The 25,750-nt window shown below is 41.0% G+C and overlaps 1 protein-coding gene across 1 annotated transcript in view; it reads right to left on the bottom strand.

Moving 5' to 3' along the window:
* Nucleotides 1-25,750, bottom strand: part of mtmr9 (myotubularin related protein 9) — an 89,325-nt gene that overhangs the window by 10,644 nt on the left and 52,931 nt on the right. Inside the window, exons 5-7 of the mRNA XM_059981654.1 lie at nt 17,830-18,047; nt 8,223-8,384; nt 2,890-3,031 (exon numbers count right to left, since the gene is read on the bottom strand). Of these exons, the coding sequence (XP_059837637.1) occupies nt 2,890-3,031; nt 8,223-8,384; nt 17,830-18,047 (522 nt within the window). The remainder of the gene's footprint in view (nt 1-2,889; nt 3,032-8,222; nt 8,385-17,829; nt 18,048-25,750) is intronic.

Here is a 25,750-nt window from a genome sequence, read left to right as displayed (position 1 = left end):
TTACTTTAAAAATTACCTAGGGTTACCCCTAGCCCTCTATTTTTCTGAACTCCATGTACCTGTCCAGCAATCTCTTAAAAGACCCTATCGTATCAGCCTCCACCACCGTTGCTAGCAACCCATTCCACGCAATCACCACTCTGCATTAAAAAACATACCCCTGACATCTCCTCTGTACCTACTTCCAGGCACCTTAAAACAGTGCCCTCTCATGCTAGCCATTTCAGCCCTGGGAAAAAGCTTCTATCAACACGACCAATGCCTCTCATCATCTTATACACCTCTATCAGGTCACCTCTCATCTTCCATCACTTCAAGGAAAAAGGCTCAACCTATTCTCATAAGACATGTTCCCGAATCCAGGCAATATCCTTGTAAATCTCCTCTGCACACTTTCTATGGTTTCCACATCCTTCTATAGTGAGGTGACCAAAACTGAGCACAGTACTCCAAGTGGGGTCTGACCAGGGTTCTATATAGCTGCAACATTACCTCTCAGCTCCTAAACTCAGTTTCATGATTGATGAAGGCCAATGCACCGTATGCTTTCTTAACCACAAAAATCAACCTGCGCAGCAACTTTGAGTGTCCTATGAACTTGGACCCCAAGATCCCTCTGATCCTCCACACTGCCAAGAGTCTTACCATTAATACTATATTCTGTCATCTTATTTGATCCACCAAAATGAACCACCTCACACTTATCTGGGTTGAACTCCATCTGCCACTTCTCAGCCCAGTTTTGCATCCTATCAATGTCCCGCTGTAACCTCTGATAGCCCTTTACACTATCTACAACACCTCCAACCTTTGTGTTAGCAAGTTTACTAACCCATCCCTCCACTTCCTCACCCAGGTCATTTATAAAAATCACGAAGAGTAGGAGCCCCAGAACAGATCCCTGAGGCACACCACTGGTGACTGACCTCCATGCAGAATATGATCCGTCTACAACCACTCTTTGCCATCTGTGGGCAAGCCAGTTCTGGATCCACAAAGTAATGTCCCCTTGGATCCCATGCCTGCTTACTTTCTCAATAAACCGTACATGGGGTAACTTGTCAAATGCCTTGCTGAAATCCATATACACTACATCTACTGCTCTACCTTTATCAATGTGTTTAGTCACATCCTCAAAAAACTTCAATCAGGCTTGTAAGGCACAACCCACCTTTGACAAAGCCATGCTGACTATTCCTAATCATATTATACCTCTCCAAATGTTCATAAATCGTGCCTCTCAGGATCTTCTCCAGCAACTTACCAACCAGTGAAGTAAGACTCACTGGCCTATAATTTCCTGGACTATCTCTACTCCCTTTCTTGAATAATGGAACAACATCCACAACCCTCCAATCCTCCGAACCTCTCCCGTCCCCATTGATGATGCAAAGATCATTGCCAGAGGCCCAGCAATCTCCTCCCTCACCTCCCACAGAAGCCAGGATACATCATGTCCGGTCCCGGTGACTTATCCGACTTAATGCTTTCCAAAAGCTCCAGCACATCCTCTTTCTTTATCTACATGCTCAAGCTTTTCAGTCCTCTGTAAGCCATCCCTACGATTGCCAAAATCCTTTTCCGTAGTGAATACTGAAGCAAAGTATTCATTTAGTACCTCTGCTATCTCCACTGTCACACTTGATTGTTCCTATTCTCTCACATCTTATCCTCTTGCTCTTAACTTACTTGTAGAATGCCCTGGGGTTTTCCTTAATGCTGTCCGCCAAGGGCTTCTCATGGCCCCTTCTGGCTCTCCTAGTTTCATTCTTAAGCTCCTTCCTGCTAGCCTTATAATCTTCTAGATCTCTATCATTAAGGGTCTTTTAAACCCTTAGTAAGCTTTTCTTTTCTACTTGACTAGATTTACAACAACCTTTGTACACCACAATTCCTGTACCTACCATCCTCTCACTGGAATGTATCTATGCAGAACTCCTTGCAAATATCCCCTGAACGTTTGCCACATTTCTTCTGTATGTTTCCCCGAGAACATCTGTTTCGAATTTATGCTTCCAAGTTCTTGCCTGATAGCCTCATAATTCCCCTTACTCCAATTAAACGCTTTCCTAACTTGTCTGATCCTATCCCTCTCCAATGCTATGGTAAGGGAGACAGAATTATGATCACTATCTCCAAAATGCTCTCCCACTGAGATGCCGGACACCTGACCAGGTTCATTTCCCAATACCAGATCAAGTACAGTCTCTCCTCTCATAGGCTTATCTACATATTGTGTCAAGAAACCTCCCTGAATACACCTAACAAACTTCACCCCAGCTAAAACCCTCGCTCTAGGGACATGCTAATTGATACTTGGAAAATTAAAATCTCCCACCACAACAACCATGTTACTACTACACCTTTCCAGAATCTGTCTCTCTATCTGCTGCTCGATGTCCCTGTTACTATTGGGTGGTCTATGAGAAACACCCAGTAGAGATATTGACCCCTTCCTGTTCCTAACTTCCACCCACACAGAGACTCCATAAACAATCCCTCCATGTCTTCCTCCTTTTCTGCAGCCATGACACTATCTCTGATCAACAGTGCCACGCCCCCATCTCTTTTGCCTCCCTCCCTGTCCTTTCTGAAACATCTAAAGCCTGGCACTCTAAATAACCATTCCTGCTCGAGCCATCCAAGTCTCTGTAATGGCCACAACATCATAGCTACAAGTGCTGATCCACACTCTAAGCTCATCCGCTTTGTTCATAATATTCCTTGCATTAAAATAGACACATCTCAAACCATCAGCCTGAGTGCGTCCCTTCTCTATCACCTGCCTACCCTCCCTCCTGCACTGTCTCCAAGCTTTCTCTATTTGTGAGCCAACTGCCTCTTTCCTCCATCTCTTCACTTTAGTTTGCCAAATTAGATCCATCATACCTGCAACCATTCACGTTCAATTAAGGCTTCAAATCCATTAATTGTTCTTGATTGTGGATCTAGGATAATGTGGGCAAGAGAGGTGACTTGCAAAGTGGAGTCAATTCCTTCACTGCCATGAACCAATACAGATGCACCTTCTCTAAAACAGGAGGAACAGAAAGAATTATTTGGAAAAAAGGAAGGTTGTACTAAGAATAACCTCAAGAAAAATACAAATTTGACCTCCACGGATCACGAAGCACCCCAAAAAATTACTTCTCCCAATGTTACAATTCCAAATAAAATGTTTCTGCTGTTGAAACTTTGTTTTAATCTCTACTAGTATTGATTGCAAACAAAATGAGAAATTCAAATCATAAACAGGCAATTCTGCAGATTCTGGAAATATATCTGCAACCCTGAAGTCTTTATGAATTTGTTACTTTTGTAAAAATGTAAAGTGACAAAACGGAACCCACGAACTCCCAAGGTGTTTTTGCTGGTTTGGATGCAAGGCTTACAAGTCTGTTTGTGTGTTTTATGATAAGAAGCTGTATGTGTGTATGTTTTATAATAGGAAGGTGTGTGTGTGTTTTATAAGAAGCTGCATGTTTTTTTATGACAGGGGAAGTTTGGGCAATAGAGATAAACAGACAGAGTTTCAAACAAACAGATGCCAGAATAAGACAATGGAGGAATGTTATGCAATGCAGCAACCCAATTACTCTTCTCTGTAAAAAGTATAAAAGTGCTTTGTTTGAGATATACAGCAAGCTCGAAGCTATTAACCAACAGGGTGAAGAGACAATTTCAAATGAAGTTGGAGGCTAGATCAGATGCACAGCAACTCTGGCAGGGACTGCAAGACATTACTTCCTACAAAGCGAAACCCAATAGCATGAATGGCAGCGATACTTCATTACCAGCTGAACTCAACGCCTTATATGCCGGCTTTGAAAGGGAGAACACAACTACAGCTGTGAAGATCCCTGCTGTGCCTGATGATCCTGTGATCTCTGTCTCAGAGGCCAATGTTAGACTGTCTTTAAAGAGTGAACCCTCGCAAGGCAGAAGGTCCTGATGGAGTACCCGGTAAAGCTCTGAAAACCTGCAGAAGTATTCAAGGACATTATCAACCTCTCACTGCTACAGGCAGAAGTTCCCACTTGCTTCAAAAAGGCAACAATTATACCAGTGCCAACGAAGAATAATGGGGGCTGCCTTAATGACTATCACCCAGTAGCACTCACATTGACAGTGATTAAATGCTTTCAGAAGTTGGTCATGACTAGACTGAACTCCTGCCTCAGGAAGAACCTGGACCCTTTGCAATTTGCCTGTCGCCACAATAGGTCAATGGCAGACACAATATCAATGGCTCTCCACATGGCTTTAGACCACTTGGACAACACAAACATCTATGTCAGGATGCAGTTCATCGACTATAGCTCAGCATTTAATACCATCATTCCCACAATCCTGATTAATAAATTGCAGAACCTAGGCCTCTGTACCTTCCTCTGCAATTGAATCCTCAATTTCCTAACTGGAAGACCACAGTCTGTGCGGATTGGTGATAACATATCCTCCCTGCTAACGATCAATACTAGCGCACCTTAGGGGTGTGTGCTTAGCCCACTGCTCTACTCTCTGTATACATGTGACTTGTGGCTAGGCATAGCCCAAATACCCAATACAAATTTGCTGACAATACAGCCATTGTTGGTAGAATCTGAGGCGGTGATGAGAGTGCGTACAGGAATGAGATAAGCCAACTGGTGGAATGGTGCTGCAGCAACAACCTGGCACTCAACGTCAGTAAGACGAAAGAGCTGACTGTGAACTTCAGGAAGGGTAAGACGAAGGAACACATACCAATCCTCAGAGGGATCAGAAGTGGAGAGAGTGAGCAGCTTCAAGTTCCTGGGTGTCAAGATCTCTGAAGATCTAACCTGGTCCCAACATATTGATGTGGTCATAAAGAAGGCAAGACAGTGGCTATACTTCATTTGGAGTTTGAAAACATTTGGCATATCAACAAATACACTCAAAATCTTCTATAGCTGGACCGTGGAGAGCATTCTGACAGGCTGCATGACTGTCTGGGATAGAGGGGCTGCTGCGCAGGACTGAAAGAAGCTGCAGAGAGTTGTAAATCTAGTCAGCTCCATCTTGGGCACTAGCCTACAAAGTACCCAGGATATCTTTAGGGAGCGGTGTCTCAGAAAGGCAGCATACATTGTTAAGGACCTCTAGCACCCAGGGCATGCCCTTTTCTCACTGTTACCATCAGGTAAGAGGTACAGAAGAACTGAAGGCACACACTCAGCGATTCAGGAACAGCTTCTTCCCCTCTGCCATCTGATTCCTAAATGGACTTTGAACCCTTGGACACTTTTTTTTTTGGAAAAAGAACATTGGGGTTTACTTGTTTACATCAGAACCAGTCATTACAAAAGCATTCTGTATAAACAGACATTAAAAAAAAACAAATGTAGTGAACAACTGAGAAAAAAAATACATTCAATTTCTCTTTGTGCCAAGTCCTGCTTGTTTCCCTCTAAAAGAGGGACAGCCATTGGACAGTCAAGTATCAATATTGTATTGTATCAATACAAGTACTAATTACACGGAAAGCATACATCAATGCTTGGAATGTATTCAACAGGCACTTTTGTGTCACAGTACTGAATCAGTCTCTTGCATTGTGGAAGCTGACCCAAAATCCTAAAATAAAGGCCATCGTTGGCAACAAGAATGAAAAGGCAGTAAGCACAAGGCTGACATAAAACTACATGAGAAAAACCATTTTAGAAAGGAAGGAGCAGGGAGGGGAAACTAAAAAATAAATAAATTCAAATGTTTTTGTGTTTTTAAATTACTTTTTTATTAAATAAAATAACTGAACAGTAAAGTTACAAAAACCCTCGTCATTGTAGTATAATATATTAAACTGTCAAAACGAAAATAAGAAAAGGAAAAACCTCACAATTTTAAGATTAATCAGATCATAATTTAAACTTAAAAGAAAAATATATTTCTATAGTTCGTCTTTGTGATAAATACAAACAAAAATGCATATGTTTTGCAATAAATATGTTTTTGATAAGTTAAGTAAGCATTTTTTTGTGTGTATGTGTAAGTGAATGCAGTGACAAGCGATATTTTAAATTCTTTCTGAATGTTCTGCGGAACTTTTTAAAAAGGATAAAAAAAAAGGAAATAAAATGAATTAACGGCACAAGCCACAGGTTAAGGGCTAGCTTGGTAATATTATACCTCTCACCTTCCCCTTCCCACCCATTTGGAAGCTGGAATACTGACCATCCAACTATTTTTTTTAAACCCCTGCAAGGAAGTTATCCCTGTCCCCTTCCCCAACACAAAGAAATGGCTAATTGTGGACACTTATAAAAAAAATATACAATATTTCTGTTTTTGCACATTTTTAAAAATCTACTCAATACATGTAATTGATTTACTTGTTTATTTATTATGTTTTATTTTAATTATTTTTATTTTTTCTCTCTCTCTGCTCGACTATGTACTGCATTGAATTGCTGCTGCTAAATTAACAAATTTCACGTCACATGCCGGTGTTAGTAAACCTGATTCTGATCGTATGTCTGGAGGTAGTTTCCCGTATAAGTGAGTAATAAATGTGGTATAATGTGATCCACTCTGAATTTTTTGTAGTTTTTTCCCTGTATATTAGAAGATTTAGCCGAACTTAGCCGTTATACAAGATGCTAGAAATGCAAATGATACTTTAAGTATTGGATTTCATAAACTCAAATTATAACCTACAGGGCATTTTTTGAATAATTAACTAAGTTAGGAGTAGTAAAGTGTATTTTTAAACATTTTGCAGATGAACCAGTATTGGAAAGCAATAATAGCACTGATAACTTGAGAATGAGAAAAATAGCAGAATCACGAGAGAAAGTAATGTATTAAGAACAGTTATAGGACATAAGCAAATTTATCAACCAATAGTTCCAATTAAAACATGATAATAAATGTTTGTCTGCTATCAAAATGCTTTGTTATAAACAAGAAAACTGTAGATGCTGAAGATCTGAAACAACAAAAGGTGCTGGTACAGGTCAGCGATGCATTGGCAGTACCAGGAAACAAAGATGCAAGTTAACTTTCGTTCAGAGAGAAGGTGAGAAGGGATGTGTACAACACATGCAGTATGATGGTGGGATCTGTTGGTAGCTAGATTTAATGAGTAGGATAAAAACAAACCAATAAAAAGGCAAAAAATGGGAAATGCTGGAAAAACATGTCAGATAGCATCAGCAGAAATACAAACAGTTAACATTTCAGACGAATAGCAGACATGAGAAAGAGAAAAATAATTTTGTTTAGCTCACAGCAAAATGGGTGAAATCAAGAGAAACAATGAAATCACATTGAATCAAATCAAATCAAGCAACACACACAAAATGCTGGAGGAACTCAGCAGGCCAAGCAGCATCCATGGAAAAGAGAACAGTCAATGTTTTGGGCTGAGACCCTTTCTCTTGTTTGAAATCAAATCAAGTCTACTGATCAGTCAAGTCATACATAGACATAGCTGAACGAAACAAACCAAGGTGCAAAACATACAAAATAGCAAATAAACATTCAAAAATAGCAAGTATCATGATTCAAAATATCAAGTAAAGAAGCATATTCACTGGGAGAAAAAAAAACATATATAGTCCAAGACCCTAAGTGAGAATGTCCACCAATCGATGGTATACAGACGCATGCACTCCAGCCTGTCATTCCACTGCTTGAACACGAGAGGGCAGCACTGATGGGCAAGGCCAGGCCCCAGCTGAGCTCAACCACGCTGCAGCGCTTCCACGTTTCTCGAATGATCTGCAACAGCCAGAGGCTTGAGGCCTAGTTCTCACTACAACTGAGGCTACACAGCTCCCATGTCAACTGTCAACAGCTCACTGACGGAGGAGTCCTGCAGTTCCCGATATTCTTGGAGTAGGTGGGATAGGATTAAGCTACTATGGCTGTCCAATTTGTTGCCAAGGTAGTTGTGACATAGTGAGATAAGAGACGAAAAGAGTATTTCCTGAAAAGGCTGACACATGTCAGAAGCAATTTAGAACCATTTACTTGGAAGAATGATAAAAGGAATATGACACGGGGATATCTGCACAGAAATCCAAAATGGAACATTTTGTTTCTATTAATCCACTGAGGAGTTCTGATCTGAAATGCACCACTTGAAAACGTTGTGGTGTTAATCAATGGCTGAAAATACAAAGACAGATTAACTGCAGGAGTAAGTTCCTAGCATGATGTGAGTGTTTCATTCCATGCCTTTGTGAACAAGGTCTTACCTGTCAATACACTGTGCAGCTAGGCAAGCAGTGGTTAATATTTCTTTTATGTGTGACAACCAGCTAGAAGCCTCCAATTTACTCAGCCACCTATCCATGTTGTGGGATTGGTCATTAGAAGCTTCAACCAGTTTAATTAAACTTTCCTGAAGAATGTGGTACCTAATTAAAAGAAACAGAATATGTAACCATGAAAGATTCTTCTACTTAAGATATATAACAGCAACATGGAAGGCTTTCAACGATCTGTGTAACCAAATATTTTTGCACAGTCGCAAAACAATCAACAATATAGATACACTATACATGTTTCATTTTTTGTTGCAAGACCCTACTCTAACATGTACCAGTGCTAGACATTAGAACTCCCAACTTTTCCCTTACAATAATATACAATTTTAGCCAGGCTTCAGGGCCGGAGTTAAGTGTCAGCCTTTATTTTTGCACAATGGAAACATAAAGAGACTACTGATGTTGGAAACTGGAGCAATAATCTGCTGGAGGAGTTCAGCAGGTCGAGCAGATCAGCAACACATTGCCTGTTGCTTTATATTTGCAGTTTTTAAATTCAAATTTTAAATAAAAAAAATGTCATCACCTTTCGACAGATACTTAGCAGATATGGTTTGGTTACTGGCTAATGCTGTCTTAGATCTAGTCCTGTGCAATGAGATGGGTAAGATTAACGATCTTGTAGTCAGGGATCCTCTTGGAAAGAGTGATCATAGTATGATTGAATTTCGCATTCAGATGGAGGATGAAATAGTTAGATCTGAAACTAGTGTGTTATGCTTGAACAAGGGAGACTACAACAGGATGAGGGAGGAGTTGGCTAATATGGATTGGGAACACAGGTTATTTGGTAGGACAGTTGAGGAACAGTGGAATACTTTCAAAGAGATTTTTCACAGTGCTCAGACTATATTCTAGTCAAAAGTATGGACAGTAAGTGTGGAGAGAGCCAGCCTTGAATAACTAAGGAAATAAAAGATAGTATCAAATTAAAAGCTCGTGTTCAAAGTCGCAAAGAGTAGTGGGAGACTGGAGGATTGAGAAAACTTCAAAAAGCAACCAAGAACAACTAAACAAGAAATAAGGAAAGGGAAGATAGAGTATGAAAGTAAATCAGCACAAATTATAAAAACAGATAGCAAAGGTTTTTATAAATATATAAAACGGAAGAGGGTGGCTAAAGTCAACGTAGGTCCCTTGGATGACGAGAAGGGGAAATTAATACTGGGTGATAAGGAAATGGCTGAGGCATTGAACAACTATTTTGTGTCAGTCTTCACGGTGGAGGACGTGTCTAATATGCCAGCGAATGATGTTATGGACGAAGTGGGAGGTGAGGACCTCGATAAAATCACTGTCTCTAAAAAGATATTGATAAGCAAACTAGAAGACCTGAAGGTAGATAAGTCCCCTGGTCCTGGTGGGTATCATCCCAGGGTGCTGTGGAAATTGGCGGAGGTTATAGCAGACATGTTGGTAAACATTTACCAAAATTCTCTGGTCTCTGGACAGGTCCCAGCACATTGGAAGACAGCAAATATTAAGCCACTTTTTAAAAAAGGATGTAGCCAAAAGACAGGCAACTACAGGCCAGTTAGCTTAACATCTATAGTCGGAAAAATGCTTGAAGCTGTCATTAAGGAAGAAATAGCGAAACATTTAGAAATGAGTGGTTCCATTAGACAGACGCAGCATGGATTCAGAAAGGGCAGGTCCTGTTTGACAAACTTACTGAAGTTCTTTAAGGACATAATGAGTGCAGTGGATAGAGGGGAACAAATGCTTGGATTTACTTGGATCTACTTGGATTTCCAGAGCGCAAAAGAGACTTATAAGTAAGATACTGATGCATGGAGTCAGAGGAAGTGTATTGACATGGATAGTGGATTGATTAACCAATAGAAGGCAGAGAGTTGGTATAAATGGGTGTTTATCCAGTTGACAGTGAGTGGTGAGTGGGGTGCCGCAGAGGTTGGTGCTGGGCCCGCAGCTGTTTACAATTTACATTGATGATCTGGAAGATGGGACTGAGTACAGCATAACAAAATTTACTGATGACACTAAACTGAGTGGAAAAGCAAATTGTAGAGGAGGTGGAGAGTCTGCAGAGGGATATAGATAGTTAAGTGAGTGGGGCAAGGTCTGGAAGATGGAATACAATGTTGGTAAATGTGAGATCATCCACTTTGGAAGGAATAATAGAAGAGCAGATTATTATTTAAATGGTGAAAGATTGCAGCATGCTGTTGTGCAATGGGACTTGGGAGTGCTTGTGTATGAATCGCAAAAAGTTGGCTTGCAAATAAAACAGGTTATTAAGAAGGCAAACGGAATGTTGGCCTTCATTGCTAGAGGGATTGAATTAAAGAGCAGGGAAGTCATTTTGCAACTATACAGGGTTCAGGCGAGGCCGCACCCGGAGTACTGTGTGCAGTTCTGGTCTCCTTACTTGAGAAAGGATACAAACATAGAAAACATACAGCAAATACAGGCCCTTCGGCCCACAAAGCTATGCCGAACATGTCCCTATCTTAGAACTACCTAGGCTTTACCCATAGCCCTCTATTTTTCTAAGCTCCATGTACCTATACAGGAATCTCTTAAAAGACCCTATCGTTTCCGCCTCCACCGCCGCCACCGGCAGCCCATTCCACGCACTCACCACTCTCTGCGTAAAAAACTTACCGCTGACATCACCTCTGTACCTATATCCAAGCACCTTAACACTGTGTCCTCTCATGCCAGCCATTTCAGCCCTGGGAAAAAGCCTCTGACTATCCACACGACCAATGCCTCTCATCACCTTATACACTTCTATCAGGTCACCTCTCATCCTCCGTCACTCCAAGCAAAAAAGGCCAAGTTAACTCAACCTATTCTCATAAGGCACGCTTCCCAATCCAGGCAACATCCTTGTAAATCTCCTCTGCATTATTTCTATGGTTTCTACATCCTTCCTGTAGTGAGGCGACCAGAATTGAGCACAGTACTCCAAGTGGGGTCTGACCAGGATCCTGTATAGCTGCAATATTACCTCTCGGCTCTTAACTCAATCCCACGATTGATCAAGGCCAAGGCACTGTATACCTTCTTAACCAGAGTCAATCTGTGCAGCAGCTTTGAGCATCCTATGGACTCAGACCCCAAGATCTTTCTGACCCTCCACACTGCCAAGAGTCTTACCATTAATGCTATATTCTGCTCAGGATATACTGGCTTTGGAGGCAGTGCACAGGAGGTTCACCAGGTTGATTCCAGAGATGAAGGGGTTAACCTATGAGGAGCGATTGAGTCACCTGAGACTATACTCTCTGGAATTCAGAAGAATGAGAGGGGATCTTATAGAAACATACAAAATTTTAAAGGGATAGATAAGATAGAAGTAGGAAAGTTGTTTCCATTGGTAGTTGAGACTAGAACTAGGGGACATTGCCTCAAGATTCAGGGGAGAAGATTTAGGACGGATATGAGGAGAAACTGGTTTTCCCAGAGAGTGATGAATCTGTGGAATTCTCTGCCCAGGGAAGCAGTTGAGGCTTCTTCACTAAATATATTTAAGATACAGTTAGCTAGATTTTTACATAGTAGGGGAATTAAGGATTATGGGGGAAAAGGCAGGTAGATGGAGCTGAGTTTACGGACAGATCAGCCATGATCTAATGGAAAGGCGGGGCAGGCTTTATGGGCCAGATGGCCTACTCCTGCTCCTATTTCTTACATTCTTATGAAAACCTATAATACTAGGTTTCAAATACTGCAAAAGCATCCTTTTTTATTACTAAGTGTAACCAGGTTTTTTAAAAAAATGCAAGTATCATTTGAGCAGCAAAGGAGGAATTTTGCTTGGAATAAGTACAGTCAAACTCAGAGAACCATCTGGAAATCTCGAAGGCTCAGCAGGCAGTTTACAGTGCTCCTCCTAAACCAGCCATGCCATTGGTTTTCTTTTATGTCTTCTCTTCAGCTAGTGAGAAATCTTTTAGGCGTAAATGTATCCAGTGTGTGTGAGCTCACCAGGAAAAAGGCACTTCTGGATTGGGTGTTGTGTAATGAACTAGATTTGATTACAGAGCCCTTAGGATATGGTGGTCATAATGTGATAGAAGTCAGCCTACAGTTTGAGAGGGAGAAGATAAATCAGATATATCAGTATTACAGTAAAAGGAATGACAGAAGCATGAGAGAGGAGCTGGCCAAAGGTATTGTAAAGAGACATTTGCAGGGACGATGGCAGAACAGCTGCAGTTTCCTTGGACAATATAAAAGGCCCGGGTTGCCAAGATGAAGAAGTCATTCTAAGGGGAGGACAAAGTAACTGTAGCTGACAAATGAAGTCAAAGACAACATTAAAGCAAAAGAAAGGGTATAAAATGTAGCAAAAATTTGTGGAAAGTTAGTGGATGAGGAAGTTTTCAGAAACCAACAGAAGGCAACTAAAAAAGCCATAAAAAGAGGAAATTACAGAATACGAAGGTAAACTAGCTAATAACATAAAAGAGTTTACCAAAATATTTTTTAGATATATAAAGAGTAAAAGAGAGGCAAGAGTGGATATTGGACTGCTGGTAGATAACGCTAAAGGAGGTGGTAATGGGAGACAAATAAACGGTAGACAAAGTGAGTAAGTATTTTGCATTAGTCTTCACTGTGAAAGGCACAAACAGTGTGCCAGAAATGTGGGAGCATCAAGGGCAACAGTGAGTGTAGTTGCTATAACTAAGGAGAAGGTGCTTGAGAAGTAGAAAGGTCTAAAAGTAAAAAAGTCACATGGGCCACAAAGATAGCTGAGGAGATTAGGGAGGCATTAGTAATCTTTCAAGAATGACGAGATTCTGGAATGGTTCTGAAAGACTGGAAAATTGCAAATGTCACTCCACTCTTCATGAAGGGAGGGAGGCAGAAGAAAACAAAATACAGACCAATTAGCTTGACTTCAGTGGTTGGGAAGATGTTGGAGTGCATTATCAAGGATGAGATGTTGCCGACATGATAAAGTCAAAATCTGCACGGTTACCTCAACGGGAAAATCTTGCCTGACAAATCTGTTGGAATTCTTTGAAGAACAGTATAGACAAAGGAGAATCAGTGGTTGTTATTTATTTGGATTTTCAGAAGGCCTTTGATAAACTGCTGCACGGGAGGCTGCTTAACAAAATAAGAGCCCACAGTATTACAGGAAAGATACTAGCATGGTTAGAAGATCGGCTAACTGGCAGTAGGCAAAGAGTCAGAATGGCTGTGACTAGCGGTGTTCCACAGTGATTGGTATTGGGACTGCTCCTTTTCGCAATATCTGTCAATGATTTGGATGACAGAATTGATGGCTTTGTAGCCAAGTTTGCAGATAATTGGTTAGAGGGGCAAGTAGTACTGAGGAAGCAGAGAGTCTGTGGAAGGACAGATGGGTTGGGAGAATGGGCGAAGAAGTGGCAGATGGAATATAGTGTAGGGAAATGTATGGTCATGTACTTGGTAGAACAACAATAATAATAATAATAAACATTCTAATATTAATAATAAAAATAAAAAATAGTAATGTACACAATAAAACAGATATTTTCTCTTGTTTGCTAATGTTCTATGATGTATGTTCTCCTGTCACACAGAGATGAAATGCTATATATGCTTATTGCATTTGGTGGGAAAGATTTTCTGTAATGATCCTTGTGATGGTGGAGCTGAATAAGCCTGTTTGTAAGGGTGCTCCACAGCTTATTCACTAGATCATGGAGAAGATGTGCCTGATTGTCCATAATGGATAACAGTTTGTTTAGTGACCTCCTCCCCACCATGTTTTGGGAGTTTGGGTTGTAGCCAAGGGCAGATCCAGCCTTTTTGATGAGTTTGTTTAGTCTTTTTGCATCGTCAGCACCGATGCTGCTCCCCCAACATAAAGCTGTACAGAAGACCGCACTCACTACATCAGACCGGTAAAAGATCTCCAACATCCTGCTGCACACATTGAAGGATCTCAGCTTCCTAGAGAAATGGTGGCATAGTCTATTTTCTAAACAGGGAGAAAATCCAAGAACCAGATGTGCAAAGGGACTTGTGAGTCCTTGTGCAGGTTGTATGGGTGGTAAAGAATGCCAATGCAATATTAGCAGTTTATTTGGAGAGGGTTAGAATACAAGAGTTTACAACACATTGGTTAGACCACACTTGGAGAACTGTGTGCAGTTTCAGAAACATAGAAAACCCTCAGCACAATAAAGGCCCTTCGGCTCACAATGCTGTGCCGAACATGTCCTTACCTTAGAAATTATCTAGGGTTACCCATAGCCCTCCATTTTTCTGAGCTCCATGTACCTGTCCAGGAGTCTCTAAAAAGACCCTATTGTATCCGTCTCAACCACCATCGCCGGCAGCTCATTCCATGCACTCACCATGCTCTGCATAAAAAACTTAACCCTGACATCTCCTCTGTACCTGCTTCCAAGCACCTTAAAATTGTGCCCTCTCATGCTAGCCATTTCAGCCCTGAGAAAAAGCCTCTGACTATCCACACATTCAATGCCTATCATCATCTTATACACCTCTAGCTGGTCACCTCTCATCCTCCGTCACTTCAAAGAAAAAAGGCTGAGTTCTCTCAACCTATTCTCATGAGACATGCTCTCCAATTCAGGCTACATCCTTGTAAATCTCCTCTACACACTTTCTATGGTTTCCACATCCTTCCTATAGTGAGGCAACCAGAACTGAGCACAGTACTCCAAGAGGGGTCTCACCAGCGTCCTATATAACTGCAACATTACCTCTTGGCTCCTAAACTCAATCCCATGATTGATGAAGGCCAATGTACTGTATGCTTTCTTAACCACAGAGTCAACCTGCGCAGCAGCCCTTTATCTAAGAAACGATGTGCTGGCATTGGAAAGGGTCCAGAGGAGGTTCACAAGAATAATCCTGGGAATGAAAGGGTTTTCCTATGAGGACTGTTATATAGCTCTGGGCCTATACCTGCTGAAGTTTAGAACAATTGTGGGGGGAGGGAATCTCATTGAAACTAACTGAATATTAAGCAGTTTAGACAGAATGGACGTGGAGAGGATGATTCCGATAGTGGGTAAGTCTAGAACCAAAGGGCACAGCCTCAGGATAGAAGAATAGAGATGAGAAGGAATTTCTTTAGCCAGAGGATGGTGAATCTGTGGAATTCATTACCACAGACAGCTGTGGAGGCCAGTCATTGAGTATATTTAAAGTGGAGTTTGATAGGTCCTTGATTAGTCATGGCATTAAAGGTTATGGGGAAAAGGCAGGGGAATGAGATTGAGAGGAATAATAAATCAGCCATGATTGAATGGTGGAGCAGACTTGATGGGCCAAATGGCCTAATTCTGCTCCAATGTCTTATGGTTCTATAGTCTAAATGTCATACATACTGCAAAAAATATTCTGCTATTATACAAAAATTTCAATGGTTCAGGATGTGGCTCATCAAGGCCTTCTTCCCACTCTTTTTAAATACACCAAGGCCTTTTAACCAAGCTCCTTAAAAACACCATGTTTTGTTTCTCACACTCCCTTTAAACTCATTCTGTATAATGGAAAATTTATCATGCTACTAACGTTACGAACCCTGTAACTGGGTCGCTTACCAGCAAAGATAGAGAGGTCCGTTGAAGTCTGATGGTACTATTTTTAACAGTATTTATTGGTAAAAATACACAAAAATAATATCAATGCAAACATACAGATACTATACATCGTCAATACTAAATCTAAAAGCGCGGGTATAATAATAATCAATAAGAAATAGCTCTATCGTTGTCTAGGGGATAATGTATTGTCTGATGGAAAAATAAAAGTCACTCAGTTCATTCAGGCTGCAGCCTTTGGTTGGAGTCAAGAGAGAGCTTTTTAGAAACTTGCCGGCTTTTCCTTTTATGATGTTGATCCTTCGAGAGTTCCGTTGGTGTGGCCGGTCACTTGTGGCCTCTCCTTTAGCTAAAGCCGTTCTTCCGTGGCGAGCCTACCAATTCCCCAGGCAAGGGAAAAGGACGCACGCGAGCTCCCCCCACCGGCTGTCGCTATTAAACGCTGTCACGGGATTTCTAGCGTTTCTCCTGGTGCGCCTAAAGGGGTTGTTCCCCAGACCCTCTTTTATCCTTACTCACGGGGTCTCAGATGTCAATCAGGTTGGGATGATGAAATCCCTCAACCAGCCCACTCTGGTCATCCCCTGAGGGCTTCAATGAATAGTACAGTACTCAATACACAATTCCGTCTCCAAGAGACAATGGCCGTTATCCGTGGCTTTGTCTTGTTGAGGCCAGGACACATTCCAAAACCATGAGGATTCTCTCTCATTTCCTGGGTCCCAGACCCGAATTAATAGCGATCTTACGATTCTCAAGAAGGAGGGGACTACTTTGTACCCTTCGGCCCCTCAGAGTTGTGGCACATTTGTAACACTAATGAGATTAAATTATAGGCTGTTGTTGACAGTGAACCTGTTTTCAATCAATTACAAAGAGAAGGGCTGAGGAATGACAAATGGATTTCAACTTGGGTAACTGTGAGGCATTTTTCACTCTCAAACCTGAGTAGGACCTATTCAGTGAATGGAAAGGCATTGATGAACATTGGGGAACAGAGGGACCTGGGAGTACAAGAGCAGAGTTCGCTGAAAACAACCATGCAAATAGATAGGGTAGCGAAGAGGACATTTTGCATGCTGGCTTTCATGAGTCAGGGCACTGAGTTTAGGAGAAGGGACAGTGTGTTGCAGTTATACAAATTGTGGGTGAAACTGCACTTGGTGTATCGTGAGCAGTTTTAGTTATACTGTTTTTGGAAAGACATTTCAAATTGGAAAGCATGCAAGAGATTTAAGAGGATGCTGCCTGGACTAGAGGGCCTGAATTATAGGGAGAGGTTGGTCATGCTGGATCATTATTCCTTGGAGCATAGGAGGATGAGAGGTGACCTCATAAAAGTTCATAAAATTATGAGAAGCATGGATAAAGTTGACAGCCATAGTCTTTTCCTCAAGGTTGTAGAGTCCAAAACTAAAGGACACAGATACAAGCGGGGAGATATTGAAAAGATATCCGAGGGATAGCTTCTTTACAGAGGGTACAGAGTACCTGGAATTAACTTCCAGACAAAGTGGTTGAGGCGGATGCAAAGGCAAAATTTACAAGGCATTTGGATAGGTAAGTGAATGGAAGTGTCTTGGAGGGTTATGGACTGAACAAAGGCAAATGGGACTAGCACGAAGGATGCTCTGGTCCAAATGCATCAAATGACTTTCTGTAAGTATTAAATGCCTTATGTACTATATGGAATAAAGCAGGCTGAAATTCTGTTCTGATTACATAATTTTCCTTCATTAAAATCTTCAAGTGGATTCTAGTTTCCAAAGCTTAGAAGGCAATGCTTTATTTAGTGGACCTTTTGTTTTAAGGGAATTCAGACAAAAATAATTTGGATATAATTAAACATTTGATTTTGATTCTAAGTTTTCATTTTGAAATGTTTTCGCTAAATATTTCGAGAAAAAGATGAACATCTGTCTGCAAGCCATGCAACATAAACAAACACTTATGACAGCAGTATAGAGTGAACAGCTGTGGCTCTTACTCACCTTTCAATGGACTTGTGAATACGTCGCCACTGAGGATAGTGTGCCTCCTGTTCAAAGCCACCGCCTTTGGCTCTGGCTTGCTGAGCAGCAGTAAGTGGTCTGGTGTCAATTATATAACCACGTTTTCCTGCTCGTAGAGTGGCATTGATCAATCTTTCATCTTCCTTGCACCTTCTTCCATTGGTTCCAGTCAATGGCTGTGCACTGCGCATCATTACCTAAGTATTATTAAATTTAAAAATTGAAAAACCCGGCTATAGTTCAACAAATATTTTTTATTTTAAGACCGTTAATTAGAAGTAAAATCATGAACTTGATTCAATTTGTTAAAGATACATTTGCCCCAGTGTTGCAGAAACTATTTTTCCTGCACATGAAACAAAATACGTGATGAGACCTCAGATTTTATAGTCAGTAGCGTTGAAGCTTGCTATTGATCTTAACAAAATCTGCTTAGTAAATGCAAGTTGGAATGTGCCATGTTGGCTGCATAGTTAATCACTATAGTTTCACAGACCGTAAAGCAAGAAGTAAATAAGCACTAACTTTAAGTGACTGTTTAAACGTAATTAAGAGGAAAATGAAATAATTGAGACCATCAAGTAATTAAGGGAGAAGCTAAAATGTCAGGTTAAAAATACTAGATTTGTAAAAAGCAAGTAATTTAAAAATAAACTATGGGAATAACAATCAACATTTTTTTAATAAAGAGTTTTAGGGCCAAAAGGGTAATTATGCCATAATTATGATTAGTATGCCATTAAAAGCTACGTTACTTCACATTCAAAAGGCATTATTTGATAGCATTTTCTCTTAAACAGGAGGCACAGTTCATGAATCAAGTTTGTCAGTTTCTCTCAAGTATACTAAGCATAATTACAACACTGCATACTCTGAAGCTGTAGTGAACTACTAACTGCAAATTCTGGATTAAGCAGTAACTGCACATGTAAACTCTGACATTTGTAAATTTTTGTAGCCTCTTGATAATTTCACTGTAAATTACAGACCAATTTAAATAATTCCAGATGTTTCCCGATCTGTTTTTAATTTACTAACATTATGAAAAAAGTAACTGAGGAACACTCGTATATCTATGAATGTCAGGTTGCTATTTAGTGTGGTTCATAATTTCAATGAAGCCACCACTGCAACATTAAAAGTTATTTTTAACTAAATACATCAGCAGACAAATGCTGATACAGATCACAATCCTTCAGTCACATTTCACAGCCACGCTCTACCACAAGCACCGTGCTCTCTCCAAAATTTCCTACAAGGTTGACTAAAGTAGGATGGCTTGGTTTCCACAGAACATGTTTTTTTAAAATAAGTACTTAGTTTCAGATATCCAAAGCATTGAAAAAGGGCCTACATCCAATAACACCAACACAGCCAACACATTTTCAAGAAGGGTGCTTACGTGGCCATCCTACAAATTCCTCTCATTTCTGTGTTCTCATTACTCTTAATTCTAACGTGTTCGTGTAATGATCTGAAGAAAATGTTGCTGCATTGATTTCACTGCCTCTCAAAAACTTGTGAAGTTGATGGTCTACCAATGCAATCCACCCCCTTCCCCACAATAAAAAAGAAAGTGAAAGAAAAAAATTAGACCTTCTCTAACCCAACAGACTTTAAATAACTGTTCTTTCATACCATAATCAAGTGACCCCTTTCCACTGGCTATTGCTCCAGATTTCTTGACATTTTCCAATGGTCAGGTCTCTCAGTCTGTGAGACTCCTCTTCTAAGTGTCCTAAGGTGCTCAGTGTCTAAAGCCCAATATAGGTGCTATAGTTATTGCATTATATAATTTTAAAATGCCCAATAAGTGTATTAGAAACTTTCTGCCATCTTGTCTTAGTTATCATCTTAAAATTTTAGCTGAAGCCTCAAAACTGTTTCCTCAAAAGCTATACATTATGTGCCCAGAAATTCTATCAACTCAATGCACCATTTACAATTAAGAAATAAAATCAGCAGTTTGACCAATCTCTGACCCATTCCTTTGCCCATACTGAGAAGCAATCCTAAGTGAGAACATTACAGTTCCAGTTTAGTTGCACTTTGAAATGCAAATTAACAAGCAGCCCTTCATGACTAAAGTTTCTCATTCCAGCTGGGTGAGTGCAGTCAACTCTGAACTTTTAGAAGTGCAACTGACACGATCCTGATGAAGCAAAACAAATGGCAGCAAGTGACCCTGGAATGCCGATGTCAAGTTCTGCTCTAAATACCTAAAAATACCCAATATCTCAGCTTTACAGCAAAGGTGTCTGCTACTATATCTACACAGCCTTTTCTTTCCTATTTGGTTGCAGCCAATCTAATTTTTGTCCTACTTCTTCCAATCCATACACTTCTATCTTTACATCTCCATTTCATTTTTTTTTTGCCCTCAGCTACCACTGCAGTCAGTCCATTTCCTCTCCCACAAATTACCTCTATCCATTGGGGAAAATGTTAAAATGATAGTGCAACTTCCTGCTGCTCTAACAAGGATGGAGTTCCTCGTCCTCACCTACCACCCCATGAGCCTCCACATACAACACATCATTTCCCACAACTTCCACCCATCTTCAGCGGGATCCTACCACCAAAATCATCTTCATCTTCCCTCCCCCAACCCCCACCAACTCTCTGCTTTCTGCAGGGAGTGCATCCTCCATGATTGTCTTGCCCATTCATCCCTCCCCACTGATCTCCATCCTAGCACATATCCCCACAAGCAACAGAAAGGCTACACCTTCCCCCTTACCTCCAATGAATTGCCTCAGGTGAGGCAACACTTTGCCTGCAAATCTGTTAGTGTTGTCTCCAGTGCTTTCGATGTGGCCTCCTATACATTGGTGAGACCCAAAGGGACCGTTTTGACAAGCACCTCCGCTCCATCCACCAAAAGCCGAATTTCCCAGTGGCCAGCCACTTTAATTCCTATCCCCATTCCAACATGTCACTCTATGGCCTCTTCTTCTGTCACAATGTCGAGGAGCAACACCTCACATTCTGTCTAGGTAGCCTCCAAATTGATGGCATTGAACATCGATTTCTCTCTCTAGTACTTATTTCCTCCCCCTCCCTCTTCTATTCTCCACTCTGGTTTCCTACCTCTTCTCCTCACCTGCCTATCAACCCCCACCCCTCAGTATCCCTCCCTCCTTCCTTTTTCCTATGGTTCAGTTCCTTACCTATTAGATTCCTTCATCTCCAGCCCTTTACCTTTCCCACCCACTTGGCTTCACCTATCAACTTCTAACTACCCTCCTTCCCCTCCCTCCACCTTTTTATTCTGGTGCCTTCCCTTTCCTTTCCAGTCCAGATGAAGGGTCTTGGCCCAAAATGCCGACTGTTTATTCATTTTCATAGATACTTTCTGACCTGTTGAGTTCCATCAGCATTTTGTGTATGTTCCTCAAGATTTCCAGCATCTACAGAATCTCTTGTGTTACTGCAACTTTAAAATGGCTACTTAACTGCATATGTGTACCCTTATCCAATTAGCTCCCAGCATTTGAAGCTCCTTCACTTGAAAACTGTAACTATTTCCAAAGTAAAAACCTGAAAAAGTCTTAATGTAATATTTCCCTGCACAGGTAACTGATTGTTTATATTTTTACCAAGTAATCTAACCACAACTGTTTTTTCTCAACACTTCCCAATAAATTAACCTGTTGTTTTCTGTCATAGCCACTCCTATGTCATTTGCTGGAGTGTAAGCAAATGAGAATCTCAAATTTTAAAATTAGATGACTACTGTAAAATCCCATTTCTAACCCTGGAGAATTGGTTTTTGGTCCTACAAAATTTATTATTCACAAACAGACATTTCAATTTGAAATTAAAATTTTATAGACAATGAAATATGAACTCTAAACAGAGAAACAGATGTAAACAGCTGCGTAGCAAAATATAAATTTCTCTCACGGGCTTTGCAGACACTTTGCAAAGCCAACATGGCAATACAATCTGCCATTAGATTAAATATTTCTAGCAGTATCATCTTTCACTGTGTATTTTTGGCTACAAAATTAAAATTGCAAGTTTGGCAGACATAACCCTCCACTTGAAAACTGAGCTTCCAAGGAGACTAAAGGCACTTACATGAGACAGACATTATCAGATGCTTCCACCAAGCTGATGCACTTCTCACTGCAATCAAACATGTCATACTAAGCCAGACATGATAGTTAAGGAATTCCCCAAAAATGTCGTCAAGAAAATTTCAGTGTATTTAAAAAAAATTCTCATGTAGATAGAAAATAGTGCAATGATAGGACTAACTACAATTGCACAGATTTTGGAGAGCATTAAATTTCAATTATTGCCAGGACTGGAGGGCTTGAGCTACAAGGAGAGACTGCTGTTTCCCTGAGGCATAGGGGTGACCTTACAGAGGTGTATCAAATCATGAGGGGTGTAGATAAAGTGGATTGTCACCATCTTTTTTTTTTCACCCTGGAGTAGGGGAGTCAAAAACAATGGTGCTGGTGAAAAATGGCACCACTTTGCAGGCAGCTTAAAAAACTTCTAAATATATAGTCCTGATGAAGGGTCTCGGTCCAAAACACTGACTGTTTACTCTTTTTCATAGTTGCTGCCTGGCCTGCTGAGATCCTGTGTGTATTGCTTTGGATTTCCAGCATCTGCAGATTTTCTCATGTTTGTGGGTCCAAATATACTCTTCTGAACTACTCTCACTGCAATCTACAGGATGTAATTTCCCTTTAAGTAGCGTACTTAATGAACTAGCCATTTTACGATCTGATGAAGGACTCGGTGGATTTAATTCTCAACGCTGCTTGTTCTGCAAGTTACATCACCATAGCCATAAGAGAGGGAGGAGGCATAGAGTGGGAATAAAGGGCTTCATTTCTGGCTACCTGCCGATAACTAGTAATGTTCCACAGGGAGCTGTGTTGGGACTGATTCAATTTAGGTTATATTGTCAGTGATTTGGATGATGGAATTGATGGATTTGTTGCAAAGTTTGCAGAAGATATGAAGATAGATGGAGGAGCTGGTAGTTTTTAGGAAGTAGAGAGGCCACAGAAGGACTTAGACATTTTAGGAGAATGGGCAAAGAAATGGCAGATGGAATACAGTATTGGGAAGTGTATGGTAGAAGAAATGAAAGGGTTGACTGTTTTCTAAATGGAGAGAAAATACAAAAAGCTGAAGTACAAATGGACTTGGGATTCCTTATGCAAGATTCCCTAAAGGTTAATTTGCAGATCAAGTCTGAGTCGAAGAAGGTAAAAGCAATGTTAGCATTCATTTCAAGAAGACTAGAATATAAAAGCAAGGATATAATGCTGAGATTTCAGAAAGCACTAGTGAGGCCTCACTTGGTGTATTTTGAGCAATTCTGGGCTCCTTATCTTAGAAAGGATAAAACATTGAAAACCTACAGCTCAATACAGGCCCTTCGGCCCACAATGCTGCACCGAACTTGCCCATACTTTATAAATTACCTAGGGTTACCCATAGCCCTCTATTTTTCTGAGCTCCATGTAGCAATCAAGGAGTCTCTTAAAAGACCCTATCGTATCCGCCTCCACCACCGTCACCGGCAGCCCATTCCACGCACTCACCACTCTCTGTGTAAAAAAACTTACCCCTGATATCTCCTCTGTACCTACATCCAAGCACCTTAAAACTGTGTGCTCTCATGCCAGCCATTTCAGCCCTGGGAAAAAGCCTCTGACTATCCACATGACCAATGCCTCTCATCATCTTATACACTTCTATCAGGTCACCTCTCATCCTCCGTCACTCCAAGCAAAAAAGGCCAAGTTAACTCAACCTATTCTCATAAGGCACGCTTCCCAATCCAGGCAACATCCTTGTAGATCTCCTCTGCATTATTTCTACGGTTTCCACATCCCTCCTGTAGTGAGGAGACAACAAATGAGCACAGTGTTCCAAGTGGGGTCTGACCTGGGTCCTATATAGCTGTAACATTACCTCTCAGCTCCAAAACTCAATCCCAGTTGATGAAGGCCAATGCATCACATGCCTTCTTAACCACAGAGTCAACCTCTGTAGCAGCATTGAGTTTGCTATGGATTCAAACCTTTAGATCCCTCTGATCCTCTACAGTGCCAAGTGTCTTACCATTAATACTATATTTTGAAATCATATTTGACCTACCAAAATGAACCACCTCACACTTATCTTGGTTGAACTCCATCTGCCAATTCTCAGCCCTGTTTTGCATCCTATCGATGTCCCGTTGTAACCTCTGACAACCCTCCACACTATCCACAATACCCCCAATCTTTGTGTCATCAGCAAATTTACTAACCCATCCCTCATCCAGGTCATTTATAAAAATCATAAAGAGAAGGGGTCCCAGAACAGATCCCTGAGGCACACCACTGGTGACTGATCTCCATGCAGAATATGACCCGTCTACAACCACTCTTTATCTGCCGTGGGCAAACCAATTCTGAATCCACAAAGCAATGTCCCCTTGGATCCCATGCCTCTTTACTTTCTCAATAAGCCTTCCACAGGGTACCTTGTCAAATGCCTTGCTGAAATCCATATACACTACATCTACTGCTCTACCTTCAATGTGTTTAGTCACATCCTCAAAAAATTCAATCAGGATCGTAAAGCATGGCCTGCCTTTGACAAAGCCATGCTGACTATTCCTAACCATATTACTCCTCCCCAAATCTTCATAAATCCTGCCTCTCACAGGATCTTTTCCATCAATTTTACCAACCACTGAATTAAGAATCACTGGTCTATAATGTGCTGAGCTATCTTCTTCCCTTCTTGAAGAAGGGAACACCACCCACAACCCTCCAATCCTCCAGAACCTCTCCTATCCCCAATGATGATGCAAGGATCATCGCCAGAGATTCAGCAATCTTTTCCCTCCCCTCCCACAGTAGCCTGGGTAGATCTTGTCCGGTCCCGGTGACTTGTCCAACTGGATGCTTTCCAGAAGTTCCAGCACATCCTCTTTCTTAATATCTATATAGTCAAGCTTTTCAGTCCGCTGTAAGTCATCCCTATAATCACCAAGATCCTTTTCCATAGTGAATACTGAAGCAAAGTACCCATTAAGTACCTCTGATACCTCCTCCAGTTTCATACACACTTTTCCACTGTCACATTTGATTGGTCCTATTCTCTCACATCTTATCCTCTTGCTCTTCACATACTTGTAGAATGCCTTGGGGTTTTCCTTGGTGCTGTCCGCCAAGGCCTTCTCATGGCCCCTTCCGGCTCTCCTAATTTCATTCTTGAGCTCCTTCCTGCTAGTCTTATAATCTTCTAAATCTCTATCATTACCTAGTTTTTTTTAAAACCTTTCGTAAACTTTTTGTTTCTTCTTGACTAGATTTACAACAGCATTTGTACACCACGGTTCTTGTACCCTACCACACTACATTTCCGTCTCTTTGATATGTATCTGTACAGAACGCCACACAAATATCCCCTGAACATTTGCCACATTTCTGCTGTACATTTCCCTGAGAATATCTGTTCACAATTTATGCTTCCGTTCCTGCCTTGATAGCCTCATATTTCCCCTTACTCCACTAGTTAAACGCTTTCCTATCTAGTCTGTTCCTATCCCTCTCCAATGCTATGGTAAAGGAGATAGAATTGTGATCACTATCTCCAAAATGCTCACCCACGGAGAGATCTGACACCTGACCAGGTTCATTTCCCAATACCAGATCAAGTACAGCCTCTCCTCTTGTAGGCTTATCTACATATTGTGTCAAGAAACCTTCCTGAACACACCTAACAAACTCCACCCTATCTAAACCCTTCACCCTAGGGAGATGCCAATCGATATTTGGAAAATTAAAATCTCCCACCACGAGAACCCTGTTATTATTACATCTTTCCAGAATCTGCCTCCCTATCTGCTCCTCAAGGTCTGTTACTATCGAGT

Source organism: Hypanus sabinus, chromosome 10 (genome assembly GCF_030144855.1).
Source record: "Hypanus sabinus isolate sHypSab1 chromosome 10, sHypSab1.hap1, whole genome shotgun sequence".
Classification (NCBI taxonomy): Eukaryota; Metazoa; Chordata; class Chondrichthyes; order Myliobatiformes; family Dasyatidae; genus Hypanus; species Hypanus sabinus.
This window is presented reverse-complemented; position numbering and strand designations above follow the sequence as displayed.